Genomic DNA, 15,872 nt, shown 5'->3' with positions numbered 1-15,872 from the left:
AAAATAGAAATTTTTGTGAAATTCCTTTAAAACGCTACTCCTCCTACAGTTTTGGTATGATTTCAATAGAACTTGGCACACAGTTAGAATACACTACGATACATAATATGTATTTCTGTTTTTGTTTTTTTTTTTTAATTCCGGTGAATGGTGTTGTCATGGTTACTAAAAATAGAAATTTCCGTGAAATACTTTCATAACGCTACTCCTCATGCAGTTTTCATTTGATTTCAAAATAACTTGGCACAGAAGTCAACTACATTAAGATGCATAATTCTATTTATGCAAAGTTGCAAAGTTTCAAATCCAAGTGCTACTTTTGTTTTGTTATACATACAGACCAGTAGAGCTACAGTCTCATCAGAGACTTCTGGCTTTTACATAAAATACATGCTTATGAAACTTTAAACACAGTGCTTTGAAAATCTAAAATTTATTTTCTAATTGTTTTTTAATGAATAATTAGGATCTGTCATATTTTGTAGTAATCCAAAAAAAAAAAAAAAAAAAAAAAAAAAAGGAAAAAAATGCGTAAAATTTTCCCATATAATCTTATAGTTAATGAACCTGTATTTTGAGTCGATCATAAAAATACCCAGACGATAGATTTCGCCTAAACTTGGCATGTACACCAAGGTCAATGTAAGTTACACATTATATTAAATTGAAGTCTTCCTATTGCAGTGTTCACATAATAAAACCCCAATCGGCTCCCTTAAACTAAAATTATAAAAAAAAAAAATCGTAAATTGTTGAAAAAAATTTATTTTTTTTTATTTTACCCGTGACATTTACGAAATACTAGATCAATATGATCATACAATCAACCATCTCACGATGAAAGATACCAAAAAACGGGATCAATGATTCCGAAAAGTTGACAGAATTGAATGTGTGCAACTCTTTCCCACTCAAAAGATCCTTATAGGTGATAGAACCGTGTATCCCACTTATATTTATATCAAATCCAAAACTGAATGGAGTTCGTTCAGTTAAGGGAGACAACAAATCGACTTTAATCTGTTGTTCTTTTATGAAGAATATGTGTATAGTGTCTGTGACACATTGTGTTAACATATTCCAACAGTGTGCAATTTCCTTTTCCTGATTAAATCTAAAATTTCTTTCGTCGCAAAAAGATAGAACAAAGAAAGGGTTTTCAGCTGTGCATGCCTTTTTGAATTCGTACTGCATAATAAAAAGCAGCCTGAACTCTTCTCCCTGTAATATTTTTCTGTTAGCTTTAGCTCCTCCGTGTTGCTGTAATGTGTGTCCAAATTGTCTAACCACAGCTGATGAAAACATGGCATTGCTGAGTATTTTCTTGTTTTTTGAAATATAGATTCCTTTCACCGTTGACAAATCAAAATCTACACTATCTAAAATAAAAAAAAAAGAAGGTAAATAAATTAAAAGTGAATTTTGTGGTCCTTATAGGTAAGTTATACTTCTTGGCCAAATTATTGAACAATACTCCGAAATATCAGGATAAATACTGTAAGCTTAACGCCGAAGCTGGCATACCTCAAATGGAGATTGCAAGGATTAAAATTGATATTGTAACCAGCTGAATAACTTTAAATGTGCATTTTGATAAGCATTAGTAAGGTCATTATAGGTAAAGTATTATAAAAGAAAACATTTACAATGAAAAAGGAAGGAAATCGATGATTTTCATTTTTTTTTAAACAGTTAGATCTCAGAAAAACGTTGGACAGTTACTGATAGCAAAGTCCTATATATCATTGAGCTTAAACGTGATTTAGATTTAGCATCGGCATATAGCCTTGCTCAAATTCGATTTGTATTCCATGTAAACTGCATGCATTTAATAAAAAGAAAGCAATTTAGTTTGATTACATTGATTATCTTTAAAGTCTTCCTTGGGAGAATGACAGGTCATAAATGATAATAAATTGAAAAACCTCAGTTTCTATGAAAAACTTAAAGCTTGGAATGCCAAAAATTGAACTGATAATTCAAACTTTACTTTTACTAGATTCATATTTGGGGCCGAATCATACTCTGAAAGATTTCCTTATATTTCACTTAATACTTCTGTTTATTTTCTACCCAAATGGTGTTTAGGCTAAAAATGTAAATTGAATCAATACAGCTTGTACAATGAAATATACTTTTTGTATAGTTTTTGTTTCCCGTATAAGTAAACGCAAATGCAATATCTATAGGTAGTTTGTGCCAATTGAAAACGTTTTACAAGTAAATTCCTTCATTGAGATAACGTGGTATAATACAAATTACATGTAGTTGCTCCTCTAATTCAACTATTGTAATTCATTAAACATTCATTTAAAGTAGGCAAATGGTAATGGATAACTATTTAGATTTAATTCAAAGCTGATTAACTCGCTTGATCACATTAAAGAAATGAATATTACTAAACAAGTCCATTGCTACATGTAATATGGTTATTCCAGATGGCGTAGGAAATTTCTATTTTTTTTTTTTTTGTCGCCTACAGAGCCGGTGTCTAGTTCTCCGTCCCTCTGTCTATTCATCCGTCAGTCACACTCTATATTTTGAGAAGTGTAAAAAGTATTGATTTGACATCCTCGTGGTCTATGAACTCGACCTTTGACCTACTTTTTAAAACAATTAACAGTGCCAATATACAGCATATGTTGACATTTGAGAGGTTAATTATGCTATTTAGCATGTGGACTATTTGACATAAAACTTCATGAAAATTACCAGTGTTACAATTCACTTCACTTGACCTTTGACCTACTATGCAAAAAATACTTCGGGCGGTTGTTTAAACTTGTGTCTCTTTTGATTTTGTGAGGCGGGGTTTGATATTCGCATTAATATTCCATGTTTAAGAGCTCATGACATTGTGCTTTGAGACTGTGTGCTATATAGTAACCACACACATTGAAAGTTAAATACTATGAAAATACATCGGGATAGGTATACCAAAAGAATCGCTGTAGACTACTGGAATAAAGAAAACTGAATCTCTTTTGGGGGATAGATGGATTAAACACATACTTATCATGTTTTTAAATGAGCAAACATTCTAATATGTAAAATTCGATTTCATTATTCACTCTAGCTTTGAAGGGTTGGGAATAATTATCATATTTCTGTTTTAATGTCAGCTTTTGAATGACAAATGCTATTCTATCGGTTTAATTGTTCATGGATGTTTTTCTTGCTTTTATAAGTGATGATAATGCTAGAGGCAAATAAATAACTGAAAACCCTTCGTTTTATTGTTATTTTTAATGATGCTATAAAGCAGGCGACATATGTGTTTCTTTGAACACGCTAGTTATTACTAATCGTTTACTCTAGGGTTCTGATTAATACATGTCTTAGAGTCTGGACTTCATGTAGTGAATTTTTTTTCAATTAAATTCCTTCAAACAGGAATATGTATGCATGATTTATATATTGATGTATGTTGTGAAGCAACAGATTTCATAACAATCATACATATAGATTAAAAAAGACATACTGTAATCTAGCGAACTCATATTTTAGCGCAATCCTCGAGCTCCTCTTCAACTGATAAGAGGAATGAGAAATTAGCACCCCTAGGTTTTAAAAAGGTCAAATATGAGATAAATTCATGTATTAGTGTATACATAAATAGGTGGAAATGAAGCAATGCGAAAGGTACTTAAATATATTTGCCGAGATAATATGTATGTTTACAGTATTTTACACATTTTCATATTATTTTTGCACATTCTCACACAATAAGAAATAAATCAACTATTACGCAGTCAGGAATGAATTAATTTTCACCCAATAGGGAAACTGAAAAGTAATCTGACATATGATCTATTTCGTACTGCTTGTGGTAAGAAAACGATTTAAATATAAGAGATATGTGTACAGCGAAAGTTGAAGAAACAAGTTGAGCAAAATTCCTGTTTACCTACATGTAGTTGTACCAAAAGAAAGTGTTAAGTTTCCCTTATCTAAAAAAAAGTAAGTGGTTTTCTTTGTTGTTTTGGAGTTATAATAAAGATATCATTGTTTTATTTAATGACAAAAAGATCCCACTCCATTATTCCACTTCACAAATTACATGAAGCCTTTTTTTAAGAAACAAATAAAAAGTTTTTTTTATCTAGTGCAAATAAATATTTACAAAAATATAATACATGCAAAGCAGTCGAATTCTCGCGTATGTAGTACTCCATTCCTATACTGGTGGTTCTACGGTACCGGGGTATCCCTTTATTTATAAATTTGTTCGCTGTTGGCGACACCTAGCGGCCAGATATTTTTAGAAAAATATTGGTGATACCTTGTCATTACTATCGCTTTAGATCTTAAAATGTTGCAAAGTCTAGTAAGTATCAAAAGCAACATTAAATGGTCACATTTTTTAAACGTTACCTGTAAGTTTTCATACCCTATAATGTAAAAATGTCACAAACTGTGAATTTATAGGTGTATTTTACAACTAATTGGCATATCTGTTGTCGTCTGGTTTATTTACATTAAGAATGAGTCATGTAACTGCTGTGAAAAGTTCAATATGAAACACAGTTTCAGCAAGAAGTATTTAACCCAATGAAAGAGTCAAAAATATATATTTTTATATGACTGCAAATAAGCATGAAGATTTTTTGGCCTGGTTTTTCTTCCAATCATTTTTTCATAATATTTTAGCTGATAAAAAAGGGAATTATCTTCTGTTTTAAGGATGTACAAAAAATCAAAAGAATTGAAATAAAGTACAATACAAAAAATCTGAAAATTCAAAAAGGCATATAATGCTACTTTTAAAGGAGTGTAAAGCAACAAATGAAAATTCATCAATAGCTTTACCTCCAAGTTAAAAAAAATCAAAGATTATGCAGCAAATTCTAAATGAAAAAAAGATCAGTAACATTAAAAAAGTATATCAAAAAGGGAAAGGGGGTCCAATTTGTATTGATTAGACTGAAATTTAACATTTGGAAATTGGAAATGAGGATGGTGTGTATGTAGACTATGTGAGCCAAAGGAGCCAAGAATGATTGCTTTTATTAAATTGGCAAAGACTTATTTGTGTGGACATTGATCCCATCTACTACTCTGCTGTAAAGGAAAGGAAATGAAAGAAGGGGGTTCTTTCAAGAGTTTATCAATTATGAAAAAAGAATCAGTTTCTTGAATTTGTGAAATTAAAAAAGTTTCACAAATGATTTTTTTCAGAATATTGTTTTATCCCTTAACATTCTGAAGAAAATGCACTTTAAATCTCAAAATGATTTACATTTTAAATAACTTAATTTGTTCAATGAATTTTATGACAAAATTTGGCTTATTTGTAACACTGGTAGCGCACCATACATATACACCGGTATCAGAGTAACGTCCCTTGACACTAGCAACTTACGCACAGTATAGTTTCCATGTTTATTTCAAGATTTAGTGAGTCAACAAAATAATTTCAAGCTTATACATTATTAAAACACATGTTTTATTGTTGATGAGTGACATTTATTGTCACAATTATAAGTGTTTTGTTTTCAACCTTCATCTATAAGTACACCGATACCGTAGAACCCCGGCAGAAGCAATTATGGATAACCTAACCTTGACAAGTACAGTATCGTTTCTATTTATAACATTGACTCTTGTATTCATAACACGGAGTATTTTTCCGAACGTTTAGTAATGTAAATAACAGACACGTTATAATAAATATTACTAGACTTTGACCCGTGCGTGCACGGGTTGACATTATGATGAATGCATCCATGTGCATATCGGACATTTACAAAATAGATACATCGACACATTCATATTGTAAGGTACTTTTGAAATAAACAATGAATGTGAATATAATTCTGTTTTTTGTTCTTTTGGTTTTTTTTTGTTCTTAAAATTGGTGCGTAACGGCGTAGCGCAGAATGGGTTTGACCCCAAGTTTAGCTATAAATCAAGCATGAGTTCGAATCACGCCGGAGCTTACATAAATTTCACCTTTCCTAACAAATTTAATAAAAGAAATTATGGATATTTATTGAAAATATGACAACAACAAAGAGTTGAGCACTGCTGATACATATCAAGCAAAGTAATGAAAATGAAGAAATGTGCTAAGCTGGTATTTTTACACAATCAGTTATTAAATTACATGTGTAATAAATTTTGTAACAATTTTACCACTGCAGGTCTCAACTTGTTCAAAATATGACCTCAACAATAAAAGAGTTATTAAGCACTGCTAATACGTATACTTTATATGTACACAGGTTATAGACATGTATATAATCTGTAAAAGCAGAAATGAAAATGGACAAATGTGCTATACTGGTATTTCTACACAATTTAGCAGATGTGAAGCAGAACAGATTATCTTGCAAATACCCCCCCCCCTTCCAAAAAAAAAAACAAACAAACAAAAAACAAAAAAACATACTGGTTGTTCAAGAGATCATAATAAAAATTAAGAATATCAAATGTACTTTATCAAATATATGATATAAGAAAATGCTCTCATGACTGTCTGTTTTGATAAAAAAAAATGTAATATCCTTGAATTAGTAATATTTTGAATCGATTCGATTAAAACCCAAACCTCGGTTTTTGAATAATTTTGATTCGATTTTTGGAAACAATATGTTTGCTTCAGTTGTGTTAAAACCTGTTATAGTTATTGAAAATTCGAAATAAATAGTAACCAATTTGAAAGTTTTTTTCATCTTTTATGATTCAACAAATGTAATGTGTTTTACTTTTTAGCTCATCTGAGCTGAAAGCTCAAGTAAGCTTTTCTGATCACATTTTGTCTGTCGTCAGTCTGTTCGTCTGCCTGTCCGTCTGTCTGTAAACTTTTCACATTTTCGACTTCTTCTCCAAAACCACTGGGCCAATTTCAACCAAACTTGGCACAAAGCATCCTTGGGTGAAGGAGATTCAAAATTGTTAAAATGAACTACCACGCCCTTTTTCAAGGGGAGATAATTAAGAAATATTGAAATTTTTTGGTAAATCTTTAAAAATATTCTTCTCAAGAACCATTTGGCCAGGGAAGTTGAAACTAATGTGGAAGCATCCTCAGGTAGTGTAGATTCTAAATTGTTGAATTCATGACCCCAAGGGGTAGGGTGGGGCCTCAATGGGGGGTTGAAATTTTACATAGTAATATATAGGGAAAATCTTTAAAAATCTTCTCCTCAAGAACCTTTTGGCCAGGAATGTTGAAACTTATGTGGAAGCATTCTCAATTTTGTTTAAATCTTATCATGACCTTTCATGACCCTTGAGGGTACGGTGGGGCCACAATGGGGGAGGGGTATCCATCGGAGTATTTATAGGAAATTTTTTTTATGAATTTTCTTTTCCAAACCTATTTGACCAGAGAGGTTTTCTGAAATGTAAATTCATATAATGTACATTCAAATTTGATGATGACGATAACAAGGGTCATGATAAGGGTACAACCATAAAGGGAGAGGGGAGAACAAAATATTTACTGTAAATTTTACATATGAAAATCTTTGGAGAAAAAGTTAGAATATGTTTCAAAAATTTAATATAAAAAACTAAATTTGTACAGATATTTCTGATTTGTTAAAGCTGTTTGGGTTAGAGTAATTGACCATTAAAATTAGTTGCTCAAGTGAGCCGCGTGGCCCATGGGCCTCTTGTTTATGCTAAGTATAAAATATATGGGATACAAAAATTATCATTATCTTAGATAAGCCAAGCAAGGGTATCCAAGTAGGAAAGTAGGAACTTGAAGGTACTTCTTGCTGCAATAATGAAGTCTTTTCCTGAAGGGGAGGGGGGGAACAACTCTTTTTGGATCATACAATATCATTTCCATTTTTTAATTGAAATCATACAATGTAATCAGAAACATTTTAAAATAAATGTTTCTGATTTAATTATTCAGAGCATAATTTTTTTCAAAATATTTAGTAAAGTCTGAGTTTAGCGCAAACTTTACAGTTTACTGACCTTGACCGATTTCATTTTTGGACAGCCAATGAGAATGCATGGTTAACTCACCCTATATTTTACAAACGATCGATATTTTAGCAGCATTGATAGAATGAACTGTACGGGCCGCAAGGGCTGACTTCAGACTACCTTTCCAGCGTAGTTACCATGACAACCTTTACATATTTTGAAGATCTAGCCTAGAACAGGCTGTCCCTTCTATATAACGTACTGAAGATCAATAACAATACTTTACATATTTCACCCACTTTTTTTTAAAGTTAAAGAAATTTTTGGAGGTGAAGTTATAAATCTCAGCAGTGAAGGTAATAGTAAACATGGCGAACAATTCAAGTTGCAATCATTTAGACACATTTCAAATTGAAAATATCGGTTATATTGAAGTTATTTAATTATTTCGATTTATTTCAAAGTTAAGAAATGAAAATAATGTTATTGTAATTTTTGGCGGAAAAAGAATGCCTACTTCACCAAAATGTGATTCTAGCTGCAGTTGTAACAACCCCCCCCCCTTTTCCCCTCAAAAAAGCACAAAAGAAAGGAAGGATAAAATAAAATCGGGTAGTTACATTAATATTGCTTCTACGATCATGAGCTTTTTGCCTCCGTTGAGATGGCCAGAGACATAAATAACATAATTATAATAAATGTGTCTCCAATGATTACCCACGTGGCCACAATATCACATTTGCATGGATAAACTCAGAAACAATAATACAAATACGTGTAAATTTTCATTGGAAATTTGCTGTATATTTTGTTCATATATATTTATGATTTCTTATTAGAGAAATTATAAAATAACAAATATATATCTACTTAGTACAAATTACTTTTGTCTTCCCTGATTTGAACACCGTGATTTAGCGTGAATGTAATGCGCACGCGCAAGATTGTAAAATCCAAAAAATCCCGATGATTTCCGGAATTTTTTGAGGAATTTTCGTTGATTATTAATTAGCGAAGCTTAATTGAGAAAAAATAAAAACAAATTGGTAATCTTCAAGTACCAATGATGTTTAAAATATATAAAACAAAAGACAGTACTCTTCCGATTTATCGGTATTAAAGGCCAAAAATTCGAGTCTATTATTTTAATAAAGTAGTATAGATAAAGTTAAACATTATCGAGAAAAAACTGAAAGATAATCCAAAAAATTATGTTGGTGATTTACCATGACTAATAGATTATAATATCCAAATACATGCAATGCTGTTGTGTTGTCATATATTATTTCAGTTAAGACAGTTGTAGACTAGTCACGCCATCATAACATCTACCTTTATGAAACTCTTTTTTCCATAAGTCATGAACAAATAGACCCTTTGTTGTTTGAACTGACAACAAGGATCCAACTGAAAGATAATCCAAAAAAATATGTTGGTGATTCACCATGACTAATAGATTATAATATCCAAATACATGCTATGCTGTTACGTTCTCATATATTATTTCAGTTAAAACAGTTGAAGACTAACATAACACCTACCTTTATGAAACCCTTTTTTCCATAAGTCATGAACAAATAGACCCTTTGTTGTTTGAACTGACAACAAGGATCCAAAATATGCCAAGGTTTCAAGAATGGAATGAAAATTGTTTCTTGTCGCCTCTAAATCATTTCTAATCTCACGTATTTCCTCACGAAATTCGTCCCTTGTTCCCTTTAATTCATTCTGTATATGACGTTTTTCCTCAGGAAAATTGTTTCTTTTTGGCGCCAATTCCTTTTTAATAAACAGTATATCTTCACGACAATTGTTTCTCAATGCTTCTAATTCATTCTTCATATCCCGTATTTCTTCGTGAAGAATGAAAACAATCCCAATAAGTACTACAGAAAATAGATGTTGATATGATATCATTTTGTTTTGAGACAAGTGTATGGAAGACAGTTTGGCACATTAAAGTCTATACGAAATCTTATTTTGTCATTGCTGTTTCTAAGTGTCCCAAAGATGCCATTGTTGTAGTAACATTTTCGACATTATTGTATTGAATTATATACATGTACGAAAAAACGTCGATTTCGGCTCGTTTTCAGGCAAGATTTAAAAAACAAATATATCATTAACTTTTAAATGGTGCAGACGAAATTGTTCCCCCTTTGGTATCTTAAAATAGAATTGATTTGAAATGAATCAATGTGAAAAAAAATATGTCTTCGGGTTTGTTTTCTCGTAATTTAAATGTAGATAATTGCTTTTATATCGCAAAATTAACATTTTTAAGAACTACGTCATAAAATATCGCGACGTCAAGCTTGACGTCGTGAATATCGATCCAGTATACAGAGCAGAAAAACAAATTAAAATATTTTGAATTCACGTCTATCTGCTTTCATATGACACACGAATCGTATCATAATAATTCAATAGCAATGAAATGATTTTTAGACATGATCCAATATTCTTTGTACCTCTCATATTAGTGAAAATTATCTCAAGGGACGTAAAACGACAATCAGTCCTTTAGTTTCTTTCTTTCAATGTATTTTCTGTATGTGTTGTTTTCTTACCGTTTCTTTTCTTTTTGTTTTGTTTTCTTTTCTTTTTTGAAGATAGGTATCCTGCATTTGGTTGTGTATTTTTTCAGCGTGCTGGCGGAAAACGGTTATCCTCCTATTCAAGTATAAATATGAAATGTTTTTATTTAGAACATTCAGCAATGCGCTCATAGCTACGATAACTTCTTAATGAATTTCCGCCAAATATCGTCCCGGCTAAATACATTGTATTTTCAGTATATATTTAAAAAATGTTTTCATTTATTTTTACATACAGACAGGGGATAACTCGAAAAAATATGAACTTGATTTTATGATTATACATATAAGAATATATAGAAAAAAAAACAAACGAACGAGACATTTTTAGAGGGGTAAATGGGACGATAATCTAAAAATTAATTTTATCTGACGATATCAACAAGCAGATTTTTTTTGGTTTCAAAAGACTTTCAATGTATATAACATTAATTCGACTGGTTGGACATGGAAAGCAAAGTAGCGAATAAAATCTGTAGATAACAGCATTGTAAGCCGTTACTTACACAGGCACTCGGGGTATTGACCCCCCCCCCCCCATATCGTTTTCGACTGATACATAAAAATGCCCCCTTCCATTTTCTTCTTTTTAAATCTGGGGCCGAGTCACCTTTCTCTTCTGTTTGAATTCTAATATGTACTAAATGTTATCATTAATGTAACCCTTTTGTCTCTTTAAGCTGTTTTTAAATATATCGTTTTCGACTGATACATAAAAATGCCACCCTTTTTCTCTTTTTAAATCTTGGGTCGATTCACCTTTTTCCTATTTTTGTATTCTAACATGTACTATATGCTATCGATAATGTAACCCTTTTGTCTCTATAAGCTGTTTTTAAATATATCGTTTCGACTGATACATAAAAAAGAGAGATTTTCTCGTCGTTTAACTCACTTCTTAAACTTAAACTTTGCATGATTATTTATCTAAAGCATAAAAAAATGAAATATGCAGACATCAATAATTTTTTTTTACACATTCTTCTTCCGTTTCATATTTCCATTTAATTTTCATGTGCCTCCGATTAGTAAACATTTCCATTAAGTCACCCGCATCTAAGGGCATCTTTACGGCCTAAGGGTAAATTGTCGGTATTAGAATACAAAAACAGGAAAAAGGTGAATCGACCCCAGATTTAAAGAGAAAAAAATGGAAAGGGGGAATCCATATCCCAAATGCCTGTGTTTACTCACAGGAGGTCAGTGTCGCTTAAAAATGTACTAGTTTATGTTTCATAGTACCTTAGCAGTTTTTAATTTGTGATAAATCTTAAAATATATTTTAAAATGTCCTTTTTAAAATAAAGGTTAAACTTTTAATGTGATAAGTGTATTTGCGATTGTTTATATAATGATTTTTTTTATTAATTAAACAAACTGTTAATTCAGATTCGTTCAAAGGAAAAGAGGTCAGTTGAAACCTGTGCCCATATCGTTTCGCGATACTATGTGGTTTCTAATCATTCGCAATTTCGCGGACCTTTCCGACAAGCCGAAAATTCCGAGCTCTCCGGGATGCGATTGATAACACATAATGAAAGGCTTTCTAATACTTCCAGTGTTGGATTCGAATCGTAATAAGCCCTCATTACCCTAACAAAAAAATACTATAGTAAACTATAGTTAACTATAGTTTACTATAGTTAACTATAGTACCAAAGTAAAAACTTTTGAACTTTGATTTACTATAGTAAAAACTTTGGAACTTTGATTTACTATAGTGAAAACTTTGGAACTTTGATTTACTATAGTGAAAACTTTGGAACTTTGATTTACTATAGTAAAAACTTTGGAACTTTGATTTACTATAGTGAAAACTTTGGAACTTTGATTTACTATAGTAAAAACTTTGGAACTTTGATTTACTATAGTGAAAACTTTGGAACTTTGATTTACTATAGTGAAAACTTTGGAACTTTGATTAAGCACGATAAATCCCGTGGAATTATGTTTTTGATTCCCATTTTTACATTTTATGATATTTGAAGATTAAGATTCATGAAAGCGTTAGAGAACATTTTAAAATCCTGATTCCTCCCCTAAAAGAATTACGTTCAAGATATGGATTTTAATGTAAAGGTTGTCGCTTGCGCCGATAAATAAGCAATATTTATTTCTATGTATTTAATTTTAATGTTATGCAGACGTCACGGGAGTCTTATTTATGGAGAAAAAATAATATATTATAAAAAAAAGTGTGTCATTTAGAATTAAAATATCTGCTTCATCAACTTCAGTCAACATGTATTTTTTTAAAAAAAATTATTAATGTAAATATTACATTCGAATTAACTACTTTGTATATTTAAAAAAAGATGTACAACAAAAACCAGCCTCAACCAACCCCATAAACACCCCCTCCCCGAAAACGGCTAAATAATCAAAAAGAATTAATTAAAAATAAATAAGTTGTTAAACAAATGAAAAAAAACTTTGAAACTTTGATTAAGTATAGGGAAAACTTTGAAACTTTAATTAACTATAGTAAAAACTTTGGAACTTTGATTTACTTTAGTAGAAACTTTGGAACTTTGATTTACTATAGTGAAAACTTTGGAACTTTGATTTACTATAGTAAAAACTTTGGAACTTTGATTTACTATAGTAAAAACTTTGGAACTTTGATTTACTATAGTGAAAACTTTGGAACTTTGATTTACTATAGTTAACTATAGTAAACTATAGTTAACTATAGTTTACTATAGTATTTTTTTGTTAGGGTATATTTGTTAACTTCATTGTGTTCTATAAATAATATTACACTTAACTACCATTTCATTCTGAATTTTAAAGGGGAACTGTAGTTGTAATTACATCCATCAAACAGTTTTATTTTGTTGGCAATTACATTCCACAGTTGTATTTTCACTGCTTATCATATTTGTATTCAAAAATCTATGAATCTTTTTCCAAAGCTGCATCAGGTCAAATCAGTAATCAAAGCATTCTTTGATGATAAAATAAACATTCCTTTAAAAACAAAATATGATCAAGTACTTTTAAAAGACATTTGGAGTAAAGAGGTTCTTGGCAAATGAAGGACATCAGAAAAAAAAATAAAATATACTACTACTATTAATAATGATAATGCTTTATTTACAGAAGGAAGCCCGACTGGTACAAGATACTATTTTTCTCCACGGCCTTCTAAATTAAAAAAAAAGGAATATAAGACCACCTATTTACAGACTTTGGATAATTATAATTTCCTACACACTACTTCTAAAACAGTAAAGCCGATTATAATTTTACATAACATGTTAGGTTATTCCATTAATGTAGGTCTAAACATTTAAAAGAGTTGTAAGTAGAATTGTTTGATGCTTTAGAAAACGAAGATCTGAATGCAAGGAAATGGAATCATAGCAATGAAAAACAAAAAGGTTAGAGCCTTTGCTCTACAGTCGCCGAGTAAGTAGTGATCCTTACGTCGCGGGTTCGAATCCCACTATGGGACGTGGACAGTGACGTAGCATCGTTTTCTGCAAAGGGGGGGGGGGCAACCTGAGGAAAAATATTTTCAACTTACCTGAAAAAACTTGACAAGCCAAAAAAAAAAAAAAAAAAAAAAAAAAAGGAAAATTGTGCAAACTCGGAAATCCTATTTGGGAGGGGGGGGGGATGTAGGTTCCAACTTCTTTTAGTGCCAATTTTTTTTACTTCAAACACTGCATTCCCCTTATATTACCCTTATTTTACAATACTGCAACCAAAAGTGGGGGGGGGGGGCAACCGGACTTTCAATGAACATTTCCTACAGAAAAACTTATGTCTGGAAAAAAAGGGGGCAGGCCCCCTGCCCCCCCCCCCCCCCCCCGATACTACGTGCCTGGTGGAGACCGGTCCTTCGGATGAGACCGTATAAACAGATGTCCCGTGTCGCAGGAGGTGCTGGCATGAAAAAGATCCCTCACTGCTCAATGGCCCTGAATGCCGAGTATAGGTGCGGCGTCTCCATATGAGTTGTTACAATCTGACGATTTTTTTAACGGATTTTCCGGAAAACCTACGAGCCCTGAACAATAATTGAATTAACTGCAGCTGTAGCCTAAAAATAAAGTTGTGTGTAAGTTAGATATTTTACACATGAACTGGGTTTGTTTTCAAACACCAGGTTTACTAAAACTATATCTAAAATCAGTAGGATAAAACATTAATCATGCTAATTAATAGCCATTCTCTGTAACCACTTAAACTTTTGTGGCACGCAAAGTCACAGATTTTTTTCAAATTTGGCTAGAATTTACCACCTCATAAACTACTCCAAAAAAATATTGTTAGATCATATGAATGTTGAGTAGTTACCATGGAAATGGTGTCTAAAGTTGATTTTTTCTGAAAAAATGCAATTTTTGGGAATGCTATTCAATGAAATGCGGCTACTTCAATTCATGTTACTCACAGAAATAAAAAGTATGACATTTGATTTTAAAAGTCATTTAAAAACATTGTTGGTATTCAGTCTATAAATATGAGAACTCTATGATTAACATAGCAGACATTCATTTAAAAATTGAATTATCTCCCTTTGATAATTGTGAGCTCTTTAGTGTGAGAGTTAAAATAATCATTGGAGAAAACTGACTGGAAGTTGTTAACATTGTTAATATTGTCAACATATATCCTGAATTTCAAGTAAAATCAAGTGTTTTTTCTGTTTATTTAATGTGCATACAAATTTTAACCTCTTTGTTTATTTCCTGGATGCAAAAGAGTAATTTTTATATGTGAACAATGGGGAAATGTACAAGTCTTGGACCACATGGTACAAGAAATCAGCTCTGTGCACATTCATGATATTGAAGCCTAAGCCTAAAGGTCTTACGAGTTTCAAAATGGGGATAAAAAGATAAACTTAAAATATTAGAATTATATTGAATTGATTGTAAGAAGAGGTACAGTGTCTCAGTCAGAGTACATGATATATTACAATAAATAACAGCCAGGAAAGCCAGTGTTTCTTTTTAAAAACGAATGTGTAAAAAAAACAAAACTGAATTATAATGTTAAAAAAGTAGGCTTTTAATTTTACCTAAATAATTAGAGTCTAGCTACATTTACATGATCGTACAAAACTGGAAGTTGAAAGTCAGATAAAAAATAGGCTTGGCAACAACAAAGTACAGGTGTATCAAGTTTATATTGAATGATGTGATGTAAGTTGATAATGTTGCTGAAGCAAGAATTTTCTTTAAGGGAAAGGCCTTTACCCAATAAAAAAAATTGTTAAGGCCAATAATAAAAATGTTTTGTTTGATTCCTATCAACCAGTCAAAATTATACTTATTGGGGGGTGGGGGGTGCATAGAAATACAAATTGTCTGAATCATACTTAAAGTTATCGGTTTATCATATCTCTAGACTAAGATATATTTAGATTGAAGAAAA

The 15,872-nt window shown here is 31.3% G+C and overlaps 1 protein-coding gene across 1 annotated transcript; it reads right to left on the bottom strand.

The window, feature by feature from the left end:
• Positions 1 to 761: 761 nt before the first annotated feature.
• Positions 762 to 9,797, bottom strand: LOC133198616 (uncharacterized). Its single transcript, XM_061334666.1, has 2 exons — positions 9,429 to 9,797; positions 762 to 1,379 (listed from the first exon to the last, which is right to left on the bottom strand). The coding sequence occupies exons 1-2, from the start codon at positions 9,727 to 9,729 to the stop codon at positions 802 to 804; spliced, it is 879 nt and encodes a 292-aa protein (XP_061190650.1). The 5' UTR covers positions 9,730 to 9,797; the 3' UTR covers positions 762 to 801.
• Positions 9,798 to 15,872: the final 6,075 nt, after the last annotated feature.

Source organism: Saccostrea echinata, unplaced genomic scaffold (assembly GCF_033153115.1).
Source record: "Saccostrea echinata isolate AGI-Se365-2 ecotype Australia unplaced genomic scaffold, CSIRO_AGI_Sech_v1 ptg000033l, whole genome shotgun sequence".
Lineage (NCBI taxonomy): Eukaryota > Metazoa > Mollusca > Bivalvia > Ostreida > Ostreidae > Saccostrea > Saccostrea echinata.
This window is presented reverse-complemented; position numbering and strand designations above follow the sequence as displayed.